At 37.7% G+C, this 20,665-nt stretch overlaps 1 protein-coding gene across 1 annotated transcript; it reads left to right on the top strand.

Annotated features, from left to right (window-relative positions):
- Positions 1-4,147: 4,147 nt before the first annotated feature.
- Positions 4,148-9,589, top strand: LOC126366187 (uncharacterized). The gene has a single exon (XM_050009175.1). The coding sequence runs from the start codon at positions 4,234-4,236 to the stop codon at positions 9,568-9,570; it is 5,337 nt and encodes a 1,778-aa protein (XP_049865132.1). The 5' UTR covers positions 4,148-4,233; the 3' UTR covers positions 9,571-9,589.
- Positions 9,590-20,665: the final 11,076 nt, after the last annotated feature.

Genomic DNA, 20,665 nt, shown 5'->3' with positions numbered 1-20,665 from the left:
CAGTAAAAATTGAAAATCTTAATTAAACATTTGCGACAAGAAAAACACCCACCATCGTTTTTAGTACAATAAAATAGGCGTTCCATTTTTTTTTTCGTTACGATGTCACTAACACCCTGTATACAATCTCCTTAGTTTATAAGAATTTCTATGGTTTATTCTTTTATATGGTGTGATTGTCTTTTGTTTTTTTTTCTTCAATTTTTGCTCTCTAAGAACGGTCGTTGAGTTTTAAGTTATTTTCGTTTTTTATTTATGTATTTTCCTTTGTAATTATTTAGTAAAAGTGTCGTATTCGTTTAGTTTTTCTTTTTATTTCCGCGCACTCGCTGTCGAACATTTACAGCCGCCGAGGAGTTGTAGGTACTATAAACCTCTGCCTACCCCTTCGGGGATACAGGCGTGATGCTCTGTTGTGTTCTGTGATTACCTGCAAATGTACAAGACATACATTCAAATGTACATTTAACCGAATTTCCTTGTTATCATGCAAATGTAATGCACTAAGGAAGCAATAGTCGTGCTTTATGAAGAAAATTTACTGAAACAGTTTTAAATACTATAATTTAAGTCTACTTAAGTATCTTTATACATTTGAACAAAAACATTTTAATCTCAATTTTATTTTAAATTGTGCAGTTTCCTAGGTTAAAGATAAATTAATAAATTCTAGTTACTAAATAAAGACAAATCTGAAGGTGACAAAAACGTGTTCCTTTTTCTATTTAACTTATTTATGTATTTTAATGAAAGAAAATGTAATAATAAGTGCAACATCTTGTCTCGTTTTTTTTATAACGTCACTGGTTGCTTTTTTAAATATAAATTCCATAATAATTCCTGTTTCGTCCTGTTTTTTCCTGTTTTCTATGGACTCGGTTATAATCAGATCGCCACATCCGAAACCTATCATCGGCAAAAAACCGTTGTATTGAACATTATACAGGCATCATAAGATTATACAGGGTGTTAGTGACATCGTAACGAAAACTTTGAGGGACGATTCAGGCCATGATTCTGAGTTGATATCAAGTGGAATTTGCAAACGTGAACAAAAAAGTATGGAACGAAAAATTATTTAAAAAGCTCTAAAATTTTCATGACTTTTGCGACGGAACATTCCACTTGATATTAACTCAGAAACATGGTCTGAATCATCCCCCTGAATATTGGTTACGATGTCACTAACACCCTGCATATAATGAAGGACTTTCCCGGCTCGCCATCTATATTGTTTTTGGTGACCGCATCCTGGAAAGTCTGTCATTGGTCAAGCAACCCCAGGAATTACGGAGTTGAAATAAACCCACTCTAGACAAGCTAAACTTCATTTCTATGAATCCATGTAGAATTAAACGAAACCATTGTTAGCATTCTACCAGGCTCTACCAACTACTTACCCACTTATCCATTCAAACGTACAAACTGGCAACTAATTAAAACGAAGGGTGTATTCCCCATTAAGTCTGTTCCTCCACTTAGTATCACGTTCGTAAATAGAGTGGCAGACAGTTTGCTGTTGGCTCTAATTTAATTCCTACCCCCAGACGGCCTAAAAAACGTACTCATTTGAAATTCGAATGCAACGGCGTTCTATAAACATCCCATTTGGATGCACTCGTAAGAACAACATTTACAGTTTATTTTGGAACGAGAATGTGCTCGGTACCTAGCATAGTGCAGAATAGTTAAGTAGAGAACTGTTTATGTAGTTTCTTCGGGTAGATGGCGCTTGTTGTGCTCAAGAAGGATGTGTTCTAAGACATATAAGTACATTTAGGATTTCTAAAAGTAATATAACATAGCCTCACACCTATAACCCCGAAGACGTAGCCAAAGGTGTACCATATTAGACACACTAACTCCCCGCCAGCTATTTTTAAGTCCCATGTAATAGAGGGTGAGCCTATTGTCATTAACCGAGACCTAAGATTCGTAATATAACCAAGTACGACGCCTGACATAACCGTTTTCAAGCCCTAGTCGAAAGCGGTTTGTGTTTTTTACTCGCAGTCAAGCGTAGAAGCAAGTATTCAAGTCATAAAATAAGTTAGAGCTACTCGTAAACCCATCGATCACACTTTCCCCCAACAAAACCTGGCTTTAATGCTATCACCACTTTCCATAACCAGACTGATTCTCCATAATTTCTACTTGCTCGGCTAGCTGTCCAATCCTAATTGACGTATCATTGAGGCCAGTCGGCTGCGTCCGGATACGGTTCGGATTAGCACTGCAATACCGTCGACAGAACGGACATCGGACGATCGATCCGGGAATGTCCTGACGGGTCTGTCTTTTCAGTAGCAGCTTTAGACATTTATTTATACATATATTTATCTAATAATTTAACTATAGGTTACCATACAGGCACATGCCCAAAGCGGTAACTTAGACACATAAATATAAACTTCAATTATTATAAATGTATAAATATTTACAGTAGGTACTAAACTGTCTACGACAACCGCGCGGGCGGCGCGGGGTGAAGGGGAAACGCGGCGCGCGCGCGCGCGCCGGCCGCGGCGCCTCCACTTCCCATTAGAACCGATCGCGAACACACATGTACAGCGCATTTCATTTTTATTTTATTATAATTTTCTCAAAGTTAAAAGGCATTTCTCTTATCTTGTACCTTTATCGCCTACAAGAAGTTTTTTTGGCGACCTTATATCTGCAATCTCATCGGTCAACATCAAGAATTGGATTGGCGCGTATGGTGAATGGAACATTCCATTGCAACGGCAACTGCGCACTTCTAGAAAGATCGACGCGGAGCGGTGTGAAGAATATTCTCGCTACGTCACGTACCTACCTTCGCCGCCGAAACCAGGGGAGTGCCAGTTTCCTTTCATCTCCTTTCATATTCTTGCTTTAATTTGTGTTATTTAGTGTTGCAATTCTCCAAAGACCTAGTTAAATTCATTTCACCTACGATATTGCAAACTCACGGTTTGATAGATATTTTTTCATCTCCGTGAGGCAGCTTAAAATAAATCCAAAATCGTCAAACATTAAATTATTACATTATTTTTTTCATTACTGTGCAATAATCCAGTCATCCATTATAATCATAAAATACAATAACGAACGTAATAGTACCTACTTGCTTAAATACAATAGGGAATTTTATACTTACCTTCGTGATAATAATACATGAACTTAACATAGCCTTCATTACAAAAGGCAATAATTTTCTCACTTTAATAAGTCCCTATGAACAATAGGTTTAGTTTAGCCTTCCTTAAACAAGGCATTTTATAACCCAAATTTTAAATAATTTTACCACGGTACTATCGCGCGCCTACCCACCCCGCTTTGCTGCGTGAAGCTTGTAGCTTCTACCAAGTTTGATGCTAAGTCGCTATTTACGTAAATTCACCATTATTTATCACTGTGTATACCTGCTTGAAGCATGGGCGATTGCCTTCGTGCACAAACAGCTGATGAATTCACTGTGAATCTTATAGCTGTACATACCTAATAATATTTAGTAAGCACGGGTAACATAAATCTTATTTGCGGTGCAAATTGTTTTGAGAGGTAGGTAGGTATAAGTACAATAACTTTTTCACTTCTTAATGCGAATATTCGTCCCTTATGTACGTAATAAACTCATCACACCTACTTAATTACATAAGTTGCTATTAACTATTACCGTAGCCTTCACGTCTAGCTATACTGGGGTAGGCAGTGCGCCAATTGCTGGTATACAACATTTATTTCTTTACCCACTTTATCAAAGATATTTTATATTCCTACAATTAGTATAATCTTCTTCACGCATAAACTATAGCCGGGTGAACAGTAAACAAAACCCGCGTTATATTCAATATTAATGAGCTTCATACCTGCGTAGTAATTTCGCTTTACTTATTTAGATACATAAGTCGTTATTCATTAACCACCTGCTTGCACCTTCATGATAAATCGTATCAGGGTGAGCAGGGCATTTTTGCTGTTCCACAACTATTAATTTACATATGAAGGATTATTTTAGAAACTTAACTTTTATACCTAATTAATATTTCGCTTCTGCACGCTTGATCCGAAGCAGGGTGAGCAGTCTTAATTTGGACCTAAGAACTTTTCTTACGAATTAAGTTTTCAGTTACTATTCAAAATACTTACGTGTGTTCATTCGCGACATAGTAAAAAAAAAAAAAAAAAAAAACATATACCCACTGTCTACAATATTTGAAATCGTAGTTTATACAATTTACTTTTATAATCATGACAAGTCAAGCTGTTCCGGAGGATACTAAAGAATTTAAGGATCTTGTCAGACAGCGCGGTTCTATTAAAGGGCGCCTGACAATCTTTGCAAACTACCTTAAAGGCTTAGAGGAATTTGGAACCAACAAAATACCTATTTCCTCAATACAAGAGCTAAGCTTACGAACAGAAAAAATAGAATCTTTATTTTCTGACTACGACAAGTGTCAACTAAAAATAGAAGTTTTATGTTCGTTGATAGATGAACAAATCAAGGAACGGGAAATAACGGAAAATATTTTTTATACCAGTATTTCTGCCGCTCAGTCATTATTGCAGGCTCACCCTAAGGCTACATTGGAGGTAACTGATTGCGCTAGTGTTGCTTCTTGTAGTAATGTAAACATGCAGGTCAAGCTGCCCATCATAAAACTTCCAACCTTTGATGGAAATTATTTTATGTGGTTAGAGTACCGTGATACATTCCAATCTTTAATACATAATAACGAATCGGTTCCAGAAATAAATAAATTTCATTATTTACGATCCTCTTTAGAAGGGAGCGCATCCCTAGTTATCAAGGCAATCGAATTTACTTCGACTAATTATAGAATTGCTTGGGATTTATTATGTCAGAGATACGACAATAAAAATATTTTGATATATAATCACTTAAAGGCCTTATTCAAAATAGATCCTCTTACTAGGGAATCGCATAAATCATTACGATATATCATTGATTTGGTAACAAAAAATTTAAGAGCGTTAAAAACACTCGATTTACCTGTGGACAGTTGGGACATTCTCATCATTTTCATGGTTTCTACTAAGTTAGACCCCGTAACCAGTATGAAATGGGAAGAATACAGAAACGATTTAGATGATCTGCCACGTTTTAGCCAGTTTATTGAATTTCTTCGAAATCGGGCCGACTTACTTGAAACGGCACTGGCAAATAAAAGTGATAGACATGAACAAAATATAAATTTTCGGTATCACCATAAAAACGATAATAAAAATTCATTAACGCATAATAATAAATATACAAATTCATTACAAAATAACAATCATAAATTTGCAAAAAGTTTTGTCACTTCTGCTACCACTTCAAAACCAACAGGGCCTTTATCGTGTCCTCTATGTGGTAAAACACATAGAATAATAGATTGTGAATCTTTTAAGAATTTAACATTAGATAAAAGATGGAATGAAGTGAGGAAGCTTAATCTTTGTTCAAACTGCTTGAGACGAGGCCATGATATGTCCGTCTGTTATATTGGTCCATGTCGGTTATGCAACGAAAAGCATAACACGATATTACATAAGGATAAAAATTCACATACAAACTCATCACCTGTAACGTTGTCGCTGCGTACGGCAGGGCAAGTTCTTCTTGGTACTGCTTTAGTTGAAGTTACCAACCCTGAGAATGAAGCTACTTACCGCGCTCGAGCTTTACTTGATGCAGGAAGTCAGTCCTCATTCGTGACACATAATTTAAAACATAAATTAAAAATAAATAGTCATAAACTTGATTATGTAACAATATCCGGCATTAATAATGTTCAGGTACCCATTGCAGACAGATGTAATGTCTTCATAAATTCATTAACTGATTCATTCAATTTTGACTTAAACTGTTTCGTAGTGCCGGAAATAACAAGTAAATTGCCAAACACTTTTGTAAATATCTCGTCACTAAACTTACCTGATGACCTTCAGTATGCAGATCCTAACTTCAACATCCCGTCGAATATCGACCTACTATTAGGGGCCGAGGTTTTCTTTGATATATTATGTCCGCAAAAAATCTCATTAGGAAGAAATATGCCCACGCTTCAAAGTACTAAACTGGGCTGGGTAGTTGCGGGTCCATTAGGTCTTGATGGAAGTCAGCCTCCTAAATCTATCCATTGCCATTTTACAAGAGAAATTAATGAGAACCTAACTAAATTTTGGAATCTTGAGGAAGTTCCTTCATCAAATTCAATCATGACAACTGATGAAGAATTTTGCGAGGAACATTTTCTTAAGCACACGACTCGAAAAAGCGATGGTAGGTTCTCAGTTTCGATGCCCATTAGAGACAACCCTGAAACTGCTCTTGGTGAGTCATACAAAATGGCCACTAAGAGATATTTTAACCTAGAGAAAAGATTGAACAAAAATCCTGAACTTAAAAAACAATACATAAACTTTATTCAAGAATATGATTCATTGGGGCACTTGACTAGAATTGATAAACCTAAATTTGGATATTACTTACCTCATCACGCCGTAATCCGTGAATGTAGTGAAACCACGAAGTTACGCGTAGTCTTCGATGCTTCGGCAAAAACTACAAACAAAAAATCATTAAACGATATTCAATGTGTAGGCCCGGTGGTGCAAGACGATCTATTTAATATTTTGATTAGATTTCGTCAACACAAATTTGTATTAACGGGAGATATACAAAAAATGTACAGACAAATATTAATAAATGAAAGTCAACGACAGCTACAATTGATAGTATGGAGAGACGATGAATCCAAACCTTTAGAAGTGTTACAATTAAACACAGTAACTTACGGAACAGCTTCAGCTCCGTTTCTCAGCACTCGCTGCCTGTTACAGTTAGCTCTCGAATGTTCGAATCAAGATATTTCAGAGATAATAAAACAAGATATCTATATGGACGACTTGCTGACTGGAGCAGACTATGAAGACGATTTGAAACGCATTCTTGAGGAGGTAACAAGGGAGCTGCATTCAGGAGGCTTTCCTCTCCATAAATTTCGCAGTAATTGCCCTCAAATATTTGAGGATTCAACCTTAACAAATTCTCTTGATCTCAGTAACCAAGCGAGTGTTTTAGGCGTGCAATGGACACCTAATACAGACACGTTATCATTTTCTATAAAATTAGATACTTTGAACGATAAAATAACCAAAAGATTAATTCTTTCAAATACATGCAAAATATTTGACCCCCTAGGTCTTCTAAGTCCATGTACCGTAACACTAAAAATACTATTACAAAAACTGTGGCAACTTAAATTATCATGGGATGAACAGGTCCCTAATGACATAAAGAAAGTATGGTTAAAAATGATTGGTAGTCTCGACGATTTGCTTTCATTATCGGTGCCCAGACACGTGATGTGCCTGTCACCAGTTAAAATTGAAATCCATTGTTTCGTTGATGCGTCGCAGCAAGCATACGCTGCTTGTGTGTATATGCGCACTGTTAGCAACACCAAAAACATAAATATAAAATTAATCTGTGCTAAGACTAGAGTTGCGCCTCTCAAGGCCGTCACTATACCACGACTTGAATTGTGTGCGGCTTTATTAGGCGCTCGTCTTGTAGCTAAAGTCAGTGAATCCTTCCGGTGCCCAATACATACAAAAAAATTTTGGTCTGACTCCACAATTACATTGGGTTGGATAAAAACACATCCTAAAACTTTAAAAACATTCGTTTGTAACCGAATAAATGAAATTCATGAACTAACAGAAAGGACCTCCTGGAGGCACATACCGACAGATATAAATCCGGCGGATATGGCCTCTCGAGGTGTGGAACCCAAATGTGTCCTTAATTCTTCGTTGTGGTGGGAAGGTCCTGATTTCTTAAAAAAACCTGAATCGCAGTGGCCTCAATCCCCGAATCCTGAAACAAACTTACCTGAAATAAAATCATTAAAAACAACTATTGCTGAAAAGGAACATAAAATCATTAAATTTGAAAATTGGTCAAATTCATCAAAATTAAAGAGAATATTTGCGTATATAATTCGATTTATAAATAATTGTAAAAATAACTCCAATAAAACTAAAGGTCAATTGACACAAAGAGAACTAGATCAATCTCTTACATACCTCCTTAAACTGGCACAAAACGAATGCTTTTCACACGAAATTACCTTAATAAATAGAAAACATAAACTTACCTCATCTAGCTTGTTACAGCTTTCACCTTTCCTCGATGACAGGGGCGTGCTCAGAGTAGGTGGTCGGCTTGATAACACCAATTTTAATTTTGAGAAGAAACATCCAATATTACTAGATGCAAAACATCATTTCACCAAGCTTTTGATGAGAGCCGAACACTTGCGACTGTTGCATGCCGGTCCTCAACTGCTCCTGTCTTCATTCAGAGATCAATTCTGGCCTCTCGGAGGAAGAACGTTGGCACGTAAAATAGTACGTCAATGTGTAACGTGTACACGGCATCGCGGCAAAACTATGGAGCCGTTGATGGGCCAATTGCCATCTACGAGAGTGACACAAAGCTTTCCCTTTCAAATTTGTGGTACTGATTTCGCAGGACCGTTCTATATTTCAAGTAAAAAGGGACGTGGTAATAGAATTTCGAAATGTTACCTATGCTTATTTATTTGCTTTTGCACCAAGGCATTGCATTTAGAAATCGTCAGTGATTTAAGCAGCAACGCTTTCATTGCCTCTTTACGTAGATTCATTTCTAGAAGAGGAAAACCTAATCAAATATATTGCGATAATGGCACAAACTTTATAGGAGCAAATAATGAATTAAATAAGGTAGTTCAATTAAACCTAAGGGCTATGCAAGACTTCACAGCAGAGGAGGGAATAAAATTTAATTTTAATCCACCTTACTCTCCGACATTAGGAGGTCTATGGGAGGCCGGTGTCAAAAGTGCCAAATTTCACTTAAAAAGAGTTCTAGGTGATCTCAGTTTAACGTATGAGGAGTTGAGTACGCTTTGTACACAAATTGAAGCCGTCCTCAACTCCCGCCCCTTAACTCCTTTAACATCTGATCCAAACGACCTTTCTCCCTTGACCCCAGGGCATTTCCTCATCGGGCGGCCGCTGACGTCATTACCTGCCGCTCCGAACATCACAGAGAGGAAGATCAAGACGAGATACCAGATGCTTGAATCTCTACGTGTCCACTTCTGGAGAAGATGGCACAACGAATATCTATCTGAATTGCAACAGAAAACAAAATGGCGTATACCTTACGAAAACATAAAAAACGATGCATTAGTCATCTTCAAGGACAAAACGCTACCGCCCATGAAGTGGAAATTGGGGCGAGTTATCAAATTATACCCCGGAAAGGATGGAGTATGCAGAATCGCTGACTTTCGAACACAAAGAGGAGTGGAACGGCGAGCACTGAACAAGGTGTGCCCCCTCTTACAAGGTGATGACGACGTGTCGGATGAACCCCTAACTAAGGCACCAGTTGCAGCAGCTGCATCTTCTTCGGCTCCGGCTGAAGAGGCCCCAAGATGTCTACGACAACCGCGCGGGCGGCGCGGGGTGAAGGGGAAACGCGGCGCGCGCGCGCGCGCCGGCCGCGGCGCCTCCACTTCCCATTAGAACCGATCGCGAACACACATGTACAGCGCATTTCATTTTTATTTTATTATAATTTTCTCAAAGTTAAAAGGCATTTCTCTTATCTTGTACCTTTATCGCCTACAAAACTTATGAAATATCCTTCATTATTATTTACATTCTAACCTATTATCACATAATATTTTAATTATAGCCTCTGCGAACCTCGCCAATGAACTACTGAACAGGTCTATTTCCTTGGCAACCACATTTAATATATTTAGAGCTGTGTTAACGGGGTTTTGTCTCATTATATTAGTGCGACTCTTTTCTATACCCATATAGAAAAAAAAATGATTCCGCGGACCATGCCTCAGCCGTAGATTTGAGACCTGCAGCTCGATAGCTTGTAAAATCGCAGGGTTATGCAGGACCCCTTGAATACAAAGCCCATGATTTCTGAATCGTCAGAAGAAACCTTATTTTGAACTCCCTATAAATCGAAGTAGGCTGCCCGGCTGGTGCGAATAAAAGGAAATATAAGCTAAGGTCAATGTGGGTAAGACCGTCTCGTGGCAATAACTTGACTTATAAAATATAACCAAGTAAATTATCTACCGTATCCTATCAAATGACTTGCTCTACAATATTTGAATTTAATTAGTGTGACACTTGAGGTAAATAAACTTACTTCGAGACGCTGAATGCAACCAAATAATTCCACTAAGTATTGAAAATCAACAAAATGATTACGAAGAAATGTCAATCTAGTCAAATTCAAATTTTAGAACAGTATGCCGATCTTCCCCACATTCACATAACAAGTTTTATCCTTTGGGGAGGCGAGTGTAAGGGCGAGTAAAATATGTGACGGTGCGGTCATGCTCTACGGAGCAAGAAAGAATTGTGACCTCTCTAGTATCTTCCAGGATCCTTTAGAAAAGGTAGCTGTGGTTATGTAGCTGAGAACCGTCGAGGGGACTCAAAACGGTAGATATAAGTTAGTCGGCTAACCTTATTCAACCATTTTTACTCTACTTTCAGTCGAATTAGTTAAACGATACGAAAAAGAAGCTGTGAACCTTTATAAAACTAAGATAGGGGTGATAACGTTTAATAATAATAATGAAACACTATTGCACACAAATTTACAAGACATTTACAGGATAAACTTATTATAAGGTGGGCAAAGGCGGCCTTAAAACTTTTATTTTTAATTAAATCATGAAATAAATGCATCTTTTTATTTATAGCTTTATTTTTTTATTTATTTAAAAGGTACACACAACAGGTAACAATCATGGCATGCGAAAATAAAAGGTTACAGATGTGGGTAATAACTAACGTAGATTGTAACCCAAAACGTGTATACACGGCATGGTTAGGAAATTTTGCAACGTGAGGTTAGTTGCAATTAAATGCTAAAAAGTGGTTAATTACTACATAACAACAAAATAAAACAAGAAAAAAAAGTGAAAACAAACATTCCGTAACTAAAGATAAGCATGGTTAACTTCTTTTGTTAGACACATGCAGTGTTACTACAAAACACAAACTAAAAATAAACTAAGTTTAAAATAGTATTTCGCGCCACGAAATAAGTCGGCGGATTTTAATGAAACTAACTTGACAAGTCATAATAATTCTATGCAGAATCTGCGACAGTAGCGCCGCGGCCTTCGGGACTTCTTTCGTATACGGATTATATTTTAAACATAGTTTATCTTTTAGTCTTTGTTTTGTAGTAACACTGATGGTGTTGCTGGCTGAGGACTTCTAGACAGGTACGTTTGTAGGGTCCGACATGTCTGTTGAAAACATCCAATTTAGTTTGCATGAACATGCCGCCATGTTTGAACTTTTGCATGTTCTCCTTACCACCTTATCAGCTTTTGGGTGTTTGGAAGAAATCACGTTACCAGGCCATGTAAGTACCTAGTTAAGAGAGAGTTTTTGAGTTTTTCAAAACCATATATCTCAGACATAGAATATAATATTTTAGATTCCGAAATCAAGATATACAATAGAAAAACGCTTTATTGCACATATAAACACAACACTAACAACAATTACAAATGTGACAAGAGATGTGCGATCGGCGGCCTTATTGCTAAATAGCAAATTCTTCCAGGCAACAGGAAAATAGTAAGATGTATTTATGTATTAGTAAAGGATCTACTTTAGTAAAAGTCGCATTCAGTTACACTATTGTAATGAATCCTCCTATTTTCTTTTGTTTTGGTGCAATAAAGTATACTTGAATTGAATAGTGTGGTGCTTGAGGTAAATAAACTTTCTTCGAGACCCAAATAATTTCACAAAGTATTGAAAAACAACAATTTTTTAAACGAAGAAATGACAATTACATCATCACAAATCTCCAATACTCAGAACAATCTGGCCACTTGATTTATACTCCCAATGAGGGCTCGTCCACACAGAAGTGGTTCTCATTCGGCCCCAGTCATTACATGGTGCCAATCACGCGGCGCGCGAAATCATAACTCAGCAGGCGCCAACCCCACTCTAAATCTTGGGGAAGCCTATCCATTGCGTTTAATTATACCCGACCCCAGTCTACTACCTGAGCGTCGTTAATCTTTCTTAAAGACGTATTCCCTGAGCCTCCAGCCCTCTGCTACCGGCGCTAATCGCTTCATGTCTCATAGAGATATTCCGCTCGAACCGTACGCTGCTGTGTAGGTATGGGTTAACTTAGAAGAGGTAGGATTGGATGGATTTTGAGCTGTGATGCATTTGTAGGATCATCAGACAATACTTTTGATAGAAAAGATTCTAGATATTTAGTTCTATTCAGTAATCATGAATGCCGTGCCGTGGTAGCCCAGTTGGTAGAACGCTTGCCTCTCACTTTGAGGTCGCAAGTTCGAATCCAGCACAGGCCTAAACCAATGATTGTTGAATTTGTTTCGAATTCATGTTTGGATCATATATGATTATCACGTGCTCAGAGGTGAAGGAAAACATCGTGAGGAAACCCACATTCCCGAGAAATGCATTTTCGGAGGTATGTAACCTGACCTGTAAAATGGTTTTTCCTGCGCGGGTTGGAAGGTCATACAAGCAGTCGTTTTAGTAAAAAACCGTATCTGTCAAATCTTCAGGTTAGGTAAGCGGACCCCGTGGAAACGGGAATGCTAGGGAGATGATGATTATTATAGTAACGGATACAAATCCAATTTTACAAAAAAATCCATCATGATTAATAGCTTATTCTGCTTCATCGTCATTTTAATCGTTCTCCGATAATTTTTGAGTGTTCTGAGTCAAATTTGTCTCATCTATCTCCTATTTCCCTTTCTCAATCCTACAAAATATTCTTGTTCCTGCATGTAACTCTTGAGGTCTGAGCTACAATCTTAGCTAGCTTCATCTCCTAATTTGGTAACTCTTTGAACTCCCCCTCTAGTATAAGATCCAGCTGTCACTTGTCTTATTATTTTAATCAAAATAATGATTTGAAGCAAATATTTTGGGTTCACAGCCTCTGTGGTCTAGTGGTCAGAGCGTTAGGATCACGATCGGGAGGTCAGGGTTGATTACCGATGGGGACATTGTCAAAATCACTTTGTGAGACTGTCCTTTATTTGATAAGGACATTGAATCACTTGATTGTCCAGAAAAGGAAGATTACTCCGTGCTTCGGAGGGCAGGTTAAGCGGTTGTTCCCAGCTATGAGCCGTAAAAAACATCTCCATGTCTCCAGCGGTGGAGTATGCTCCATACCTCCTCCGGTTGATTGAGGGGAGGCCTGTGCCCAGCAATGGGCGTTTAAAGGCTGTTTATGTTTTATGTTATGTTATTTTCAAGGTCGTATATTATAATCACATGTTATACTTATACTTGTGCAAGTAACTCCAATGTTGTATGACCTATGTGTAAAACTTAACGCATGTGTAATACATTTAATTCATAAGAATATAGTAAGTATGTAATCTTTATATTGGCCATGTCAAGAAACTTTGGCGGTACGAACCCTGACACCATGGTTGATGAGGTTGGTTACTGATCTCCCAACCCACATAAGGAAAGTATAAGAAGAGTAGGATAAGAATACATAGAAATTAAAATTTGTGCTGACACATTATGTCGTGCAACTACGTCGGCAATTTCTTCATGAGATCTTGCACTATTGGTATTTGGTCCCATTCGTGTCTTCATTTGACGTTTATGTTTATCGATTAATTCATATCCATTCAATGAGCTCCATTAACCAATTTGTGTGCAAGTTTTGTTGGTTTAAACTTTATGACATCTTGTCTGAGAGCTTTCAGTTAAATTGGGGATCAATTTGATGCCGATTCAATTTAGCCTCGTGTGCTTGATGCAGAAGTAAAGAGGTATTAGTAGGAAATAACAAGATGCTTTTCTATATTATGAATAGAAGTGTAGTTGGAAGGATTTGTTTTTGGAAATATTGGAAAGTACGCTTTACTCGAGAATCGCCGTGCGAGTATAAAACGATTGATGAATGTGGACGAAACAAGAGAAGTATATTAGTATCGGAGCAAATGCAATTCCATAGTCTCTGCTTACCCCGGTGGGAAATAGGCGTGAGTTTATGTGTGTGTATTATTTGGTTACAATTTGAAATTGTGTAGAAAGGATGCTTAACTCTGAACTCTGTCAGTCTGTTACCCTTTCACGCGTTAACTACTAAACCAATTTTAATGAAATTAGAACAGACTGATTGCAACTTGGATGGACTTAGAGCACACCCCGGATACTTCATACAAGACACCTCTTTTTACTTAAATACTACACATTGACGTTATCGTACAGTCATGAGCAATATAATGTACCCACTTTAGGACTCTGTCGCACTAACATACTTGACATTTAGTGAGAATTACAGTTCAATTTGTCAAAAAAGTTAATGTGACATGGTACCAAAGCGTATACATATTAATGCTCGTGACCGTACACGCGCATCTGTGTGTGTGACGTCTGATGCTCATACGATTGTAGACTAAAGTAAGACGGAGGGGGAGGGGAAAGTAAATCTAGCTCAGCTGCTGGTGGGGAGCGGAGAGTTACCTTTCTAGTACATACATACATAAACTCACGCCTATTTCCCACCGGGGTAAGCAGCGAGACTATAGAATTCCATTTGCTTCGATCCTGACACACTTCTCTTGCTTCCTCCACATTCATCAATCGCTTCATACACGCACGCTGGTTCAGAGTAGATCGTATTGAACCTTTTCTAAGGACATCTCCAATTTGATCATCGTAAGTCCTTCTCGGTCTTCCTCTGCCAGCCCTACCATCAACTTTCGCTTTATATACCGCTTTTGCAATTCTATTATACCTTTCTAGTATTTTTCCTTATTCTATGCTTAGGGTAAGTTCCTTTCAGTATGGACGTGTATATGCCGTCATAACCGAAGGCGACAATGTCGCGGCCAGACAGCTAATAGGGTAAATGTTTTCATTTTCTGACCGTATCTCTATTGTTTTTAAAAATTTATAAGTGCGTTTTTAGGGTGGGTAGGTTAAGTGGGTTTATACACTTAGCTATAGGTACGTACTAAATATATAAAATCGCTGGTAGTAGGTCCCCGATACCGACCACGCTGACGTGGCTGACGATTTCCCTCATTCAGTGCTTATCGCTATTATTATAATATAGGTAATCATCCAAGACGATGCTCTGAACCGAGGTTCGCGCTCAACTGGGCGACCTCAGGCCTGTTGTCTCAAATTTTCTACCGAGTGAAAGCCTCTAGCTATCCCCATTTTCCCGGCCAAGTAGTCAATGCCATTTGCAGCTGATCTACTCTTTTAGTCACATCTAAAAATCTGGTAGTAGGAAATCTTAACCAAAAAGTACTTCGCTGCAAAAATACCCATAAAATTTAAAATTAAATGTAAGAGTTGTGTCTAGTAAAATAAAACGTGTTACCGTGTTTTATTTCAGTTGAATATTTCAACAACATTCAAACTTAACAATGGTTGTATAATAAAGTCCGTTTTATTCCATTGTGAATTTAAAACGGGGAATTTCATTTCTGGCCAGTATCGGGTTAAAAATATGCTTTTATAACGAAATTGTATGTTTTATCACCTCCATTGTAGGTTTCGTGTATTCTACGTTGGATTTTAACACACATCACATCACTAATTTAAAAGCCACGCTCTTGTCGGTGTAGCATTCTCTATTTTTATCTATCAAAAGCCAATTCCTTCACTTCCTTATAAGACACGACGTTCGCCTTTTCTTTAATCTGTTCCATGTAAACTGTTCTTGGTCTTCCCCTTCTTATCCTTCCTTGTAGCTTTCCTTCTATGATGTTTTTAATAAATTCGTCGTGACTTATTAAGTGTCTAATCATCTTGCCTCTTTTGTCCTCAATAACTCTCAATATTTGCCTCTTTTCCTTTACTCTTACTAGCACTTCCTCATAAGTAACTCTTTCAGTCCAACTTATTCGAACATACAGTCGTGATTAAATATCTATGGATGGACCTACTTCCCACCAGGGTAAGCAGAGACTATGGAATAAATAAAGTATTCGTATTACTAGTAGTTCTCTCTCTTATTATTTAAGAGCTGCGCTCCTGACGGTGGACTAATCGCCAACTTCATTACTCCATAAATAAGGCGAGTAGTACGGTAAATTCGACAATCATTGGTTTAGGCCTGGATTTGAATTTGCGACCTCAAAGTGAGAGGCAAGCGTTCTACCAACTGTAATGTATTAACGAGCCGTAGTAGCCTAGTTGTCTAATGATTCAGAAAAAAACAAAAGTTGCATAGACTATGGGTAGTATTAATAAACGAATCTCAGCTGAGACTGTCCTCAAGATCATGCTCAAGTTTCTGTTTTTATATAAAAGTGGTATTAATAAACTTATCTCAGCTTTCAGACTGCCCTCAAAATCATGTCAATGTGACAGTTCTTATAGAACAACACGGACTTGAGCATGATCTAACAGAAGAATCGTAACATTGACATGATCTTGAGGGCAGTCTCGAAGCTAAGATTAGTTTATTAATACAACCCTATAAGAGAAAATTTTAACTACATAGGTATTCATACATGACACTGAACTTTAAAGGATCCTAACATCCCAGGCTGATAGATACAACAATAAGGACCTTGTGTGTGGAGTCCGATGTAAACGAGGCACAAGAGAGAGCAGCACACACAGTCTGGTCAAAATCAAGTATTAAGTAAATACTGACATCCGTCCGCTCCCGATAGCAGCGGTTTGTTTGAGTTGGCCATCATACCTGGTCCCTTTGACGTCCTCATATTCCCAATGTGTAACTTGCTTTGCTGACTTTTATTGGAGTTGTCAGCCATTTAATTTGAAACTTCCATAAACTTCTCGTTCGAATGTGCTTACGTGAGGCATAATATTACTTCGATGAGAGTTTCTCGTCTATGTAAGTGCTCGTTCATGCGTTCGTACTCGGATGAAGATTGCTTAAGTTAATTAAATCTAATGTTGTGTTAATGTCTTGTTTGTATTTTGACTGATTTTCTACAAAACCGATCTTTTTCAGATTTTACATCAACCCACAGTGGAGCAGCATGGTGGAGTATGCTCCATATCCCACCCGGTTGATTGGGGGATGTGCTAAGCCAGCAGAGGGACGTAGGCTGTTTATATTATTTTATATATATTATGTTTCTACAAAAACACCAACGAATTGAGTAAGTTAAGTATATAGAAATTTGTATTTTTCTTTTATTGTGGAATCTTGTATTTCATATGTGTGCAATTAAGTATTTGTTATATTATGTAGATATATATTGTAAAACATGTTATTAATTAAGAAATTATAGTAAAATAAATTTACGTCATTATCCTCCTGTCCAACATGTATTCCTCTTCCATTCATTAATGTCAGTCGATCCACACTTTCGAGTCGACTCACACACATATTCTTTTTTACACAAACCACCCACACTTTCTTGGGTCGTTTATATCCATCCACATTCATTCATAGTAAAATACATTTACGTGACAGTCGGTAATAAAGTCCACTTTTCACGGATAAAATGCATTATATACATAAAATTCAGACACGCAGTAAATCAGGATGATACCGAAACAATATCAAAATAACGTAGCGAAACAAGACAGGAAAAATTCAATCTACGAAAACGTTCCGGAATGAAATTCGGGAAGATTTATATCGTTTTACATCTAATAACAGTGAAAGCTGTCTCGAGCAGAACGCTAAAAGACGTCCCTGTAAAAATGAAGACGTATTCGTGAAGATTTATGCACTCAAGGCCCTCACAAACCGAAGACAATGGAGACTCGACGAAGTTATTTAAATTACGCGACAATTTTCTTGGGCCATAACGTTTAAGTGGTAGAGGCTAAATGAGGTTTTAAGCCGTCGTTCTCATGAAAAGGGATTCGCAAAGCAGATTTCAAGCTTCAGAGAGACCTGCCTCGCACAATACGCTGTTGATCCCAAACAGCTAGACAACACTCAAATTATTATATTGTTTTATGGATCCTCGCCCGCTTATGACACTTTAAATTAAGTGTCTAAAGTTCGCCTTTTGTTTTGCAAATGGAATGGAATCCCAACCCGCGGTAATTAATGATCAAGATATGCCACTTCATATAAACGGTGTATTCTTGTAATCAAATGGCACGCTTCAGACTTTCAGCCAGTGTTGAATTATAATTTATTTAATAATAATGCCTATATCAAGTACATTAAATTCATCTTTTTTAAGGTTATGTATACGTTTTTACAATAAAATACCAGATAATATTTTGAATTTGTCACAAAATAAATTTAAAGCTCATGTGAAGCTTACTTTATGTAAAAAAGCTTGTTATAAGATTAATTAATGTCTGGTATTAAATATGTGCCTCTAGTTATTAAATTACTTGTATGTAAACTCATTGATTTAAAAGATGTGTTGCTGTTGCAGTTTCTTACATTTTTTTCTCCTCGGCCTTGCGAAATGACGTAAATTCAAAAATGTAATATTGACCTTCAACAAATTTGTCCATATAAATGAATCTGATTCTGGTTCTGCCATTAACCAATAGTGGTTATTAATATTAATCGGCAAAATTAAATACTACTTATCTTTTAATTTACGAGTATCGTTTCCTTCCTTCCTCCTAATCCTTCATTGATTTAGGAGTCTATTTTCTCAGTACAATTTTCTATTTTATACATACAAAAGATCTCGTCTACCTTCTAATGGACAGGGGAACCCCCCCCCCCCCCCCCTAGTCATGACCCCAACACATAACATTCGCTTTTTCACTTTTATTCCTCACATCATCCACCTTCCTTGGACCAATGGTTGAGCGTTAGGCTCACGATCCGGAGGTCCCGGGTTCGGATCCCGATGGAGAAATATCACAAAAATTACTTTGTTATCCCTAGTGTAGTTAGGACATTACAGGCTAAACACCTGATTGTCCGGAAGTAAGATGATCCGTGCTTCGGAAGGCACGTTAAGCCGTTGGTCGCGGTTACTACTTAGTGATGTAAGTAAGTAGTCGTTACATGAGCCATGTCAGGGGCCTTTGGCGGCTCAATAGTAACCCTGACACCAGGGTAGATGAGGCTGGTCATCCATCTCACAACCCACACGATAGTAGTAGTATTGGTTTAGGCCTAGGAATCGAATCTGCGACCTCAAAGTGAGAGACAAGCGTTCTACCAACTGGGCTACTGGGACAAATACAGAAATATTAAATTAACCAATACAGGGAGTTGCGAACTAATTTGTGCAATCCTATTGGTTTATATTTCTCCACACACGACAACAGAGTTGATGAGGTCGGTAATCCACTTCTCAACGAGAGCAGAAGAAAAGATCCACCTTCTATGGAACTTGAGCTGATACTGATTTAAACATATTTTATTTATTTGTACAAGATAACAAACAGTAAAATACAGCACTAACGAGGCCAATTGTAATTGTTAATAATAAAAACCGTTACAAAAGCAATTTGTTGGCAAAATGAAATTTGAGGAAATGATGTCTCCAATTTGTTGCCCTTTCATAATTGAGTAAACATCGTAAGGCAGCCGGTTCAAAAAGCTGTGTAAACAAGATTATAATTTTGGTGAATTTTGAGCGGAGAGTTTCTACGGATGAATAAAATTATATACTATTTTTTGGTTAGCGGTATATGGTTCATTACGTTTTGGTTCGTACAGGAAAATGAACCGAAAAAGTTTTTTTTTATGATCGTTACTATTTAATGATAATGTAATTATAATGAAAAATTGGACAACAAGTGGGCTAAAACGATAGGTGATGATACGAAGTATGACTTTAGAAGATGTGTAGATGAGGTTTAAGGAATATAATGATTGAGGTTGCTGTAGAAGTGTGTGGGAAACAAGAGAAGTGTGTCAGGATCGAAGCAAAACATTCATAAATAAACTCACGCCTATTTCCCACCTGGGTAAGTAGAGACTATGGGATTCTATTTGCTTCGAACCTGACATACTTCTCTTGTTTCCTCCACATTCATCAATCGTATCATACACGCACGCTGGGTCAGAGTTGGTCTTACTGAACCTTTTGTAAGGACATCTCCAATCGAAGCAAATGGAATTCCATTGTCTCGGCTTACCCCGGAGGGAAATAGGCGTGCTGAGTATGAGTTTATTTATTTATTTTGAGGAAGACCGACGGCCTTAAACATATCCTTAAATAATTAGGAGACATTAATTAAAGGCTAATTATAAGTCTTCACCTAATAGTGGCTAAAGTGGTATAGTAGATGTATAACGTAAATCTGGGGGCACGGGAGTGCTTCCGCCAAGACGAGCAAAGCGAAGCGCAAGGGCAGGACTACCTTTTCTCAAAACGTTTCGTCGATTTTTTGAATCCTCATAACTCTGGTTTGGATTATACCAGATAAACGGGAAAGCCCCATATTTTGCCTAACATGTAGAGTTTGTAAACTTAGTGTTAGTATAGTTAGCCAGTGTAGAGTTAGAAGCTTGGCTCTACAAGAGATCTGATAACTTTTTGACATTGCGATCGATATGGTCTCGTCTATGGTACATTTTACATCAAAATGTTTTTGTTGGGATGTGGTTTATCTCGTCCCAACACAAACACACCACACATCCCTACACCCAATTCTTTTAAGTCACGGTCAA

Source organism: Pectinophora gossypiella, chromosome 4 (genome assembly GCF_024362695.1).
Source record: "Pectinophora gossypiella chromosome 4, ilPecGoss1.1, whole genome shotgun sequence".
Taxonomy (NCBI): Eukaryota; Metazoa; Arthropoda; class Insecta; order Lepidoptera; family Gelechiidae; genus Pectinophora; species Pectinophora gossypiella.
Note: the sequence above shows the minus strand (reverse complement) of the source record. Positions and strands in the feature narration are given on the sequence as shown.

Excerpts from the sequence above, each read along its gene's own strand:
- LOC126366187 (XM_050009175.1), top strand. The coding sequence starts at position 4,234 with ATGACAAGTCAAGCTGTTCCGGAGGATACTAAAGAATTTAAGGATCTT.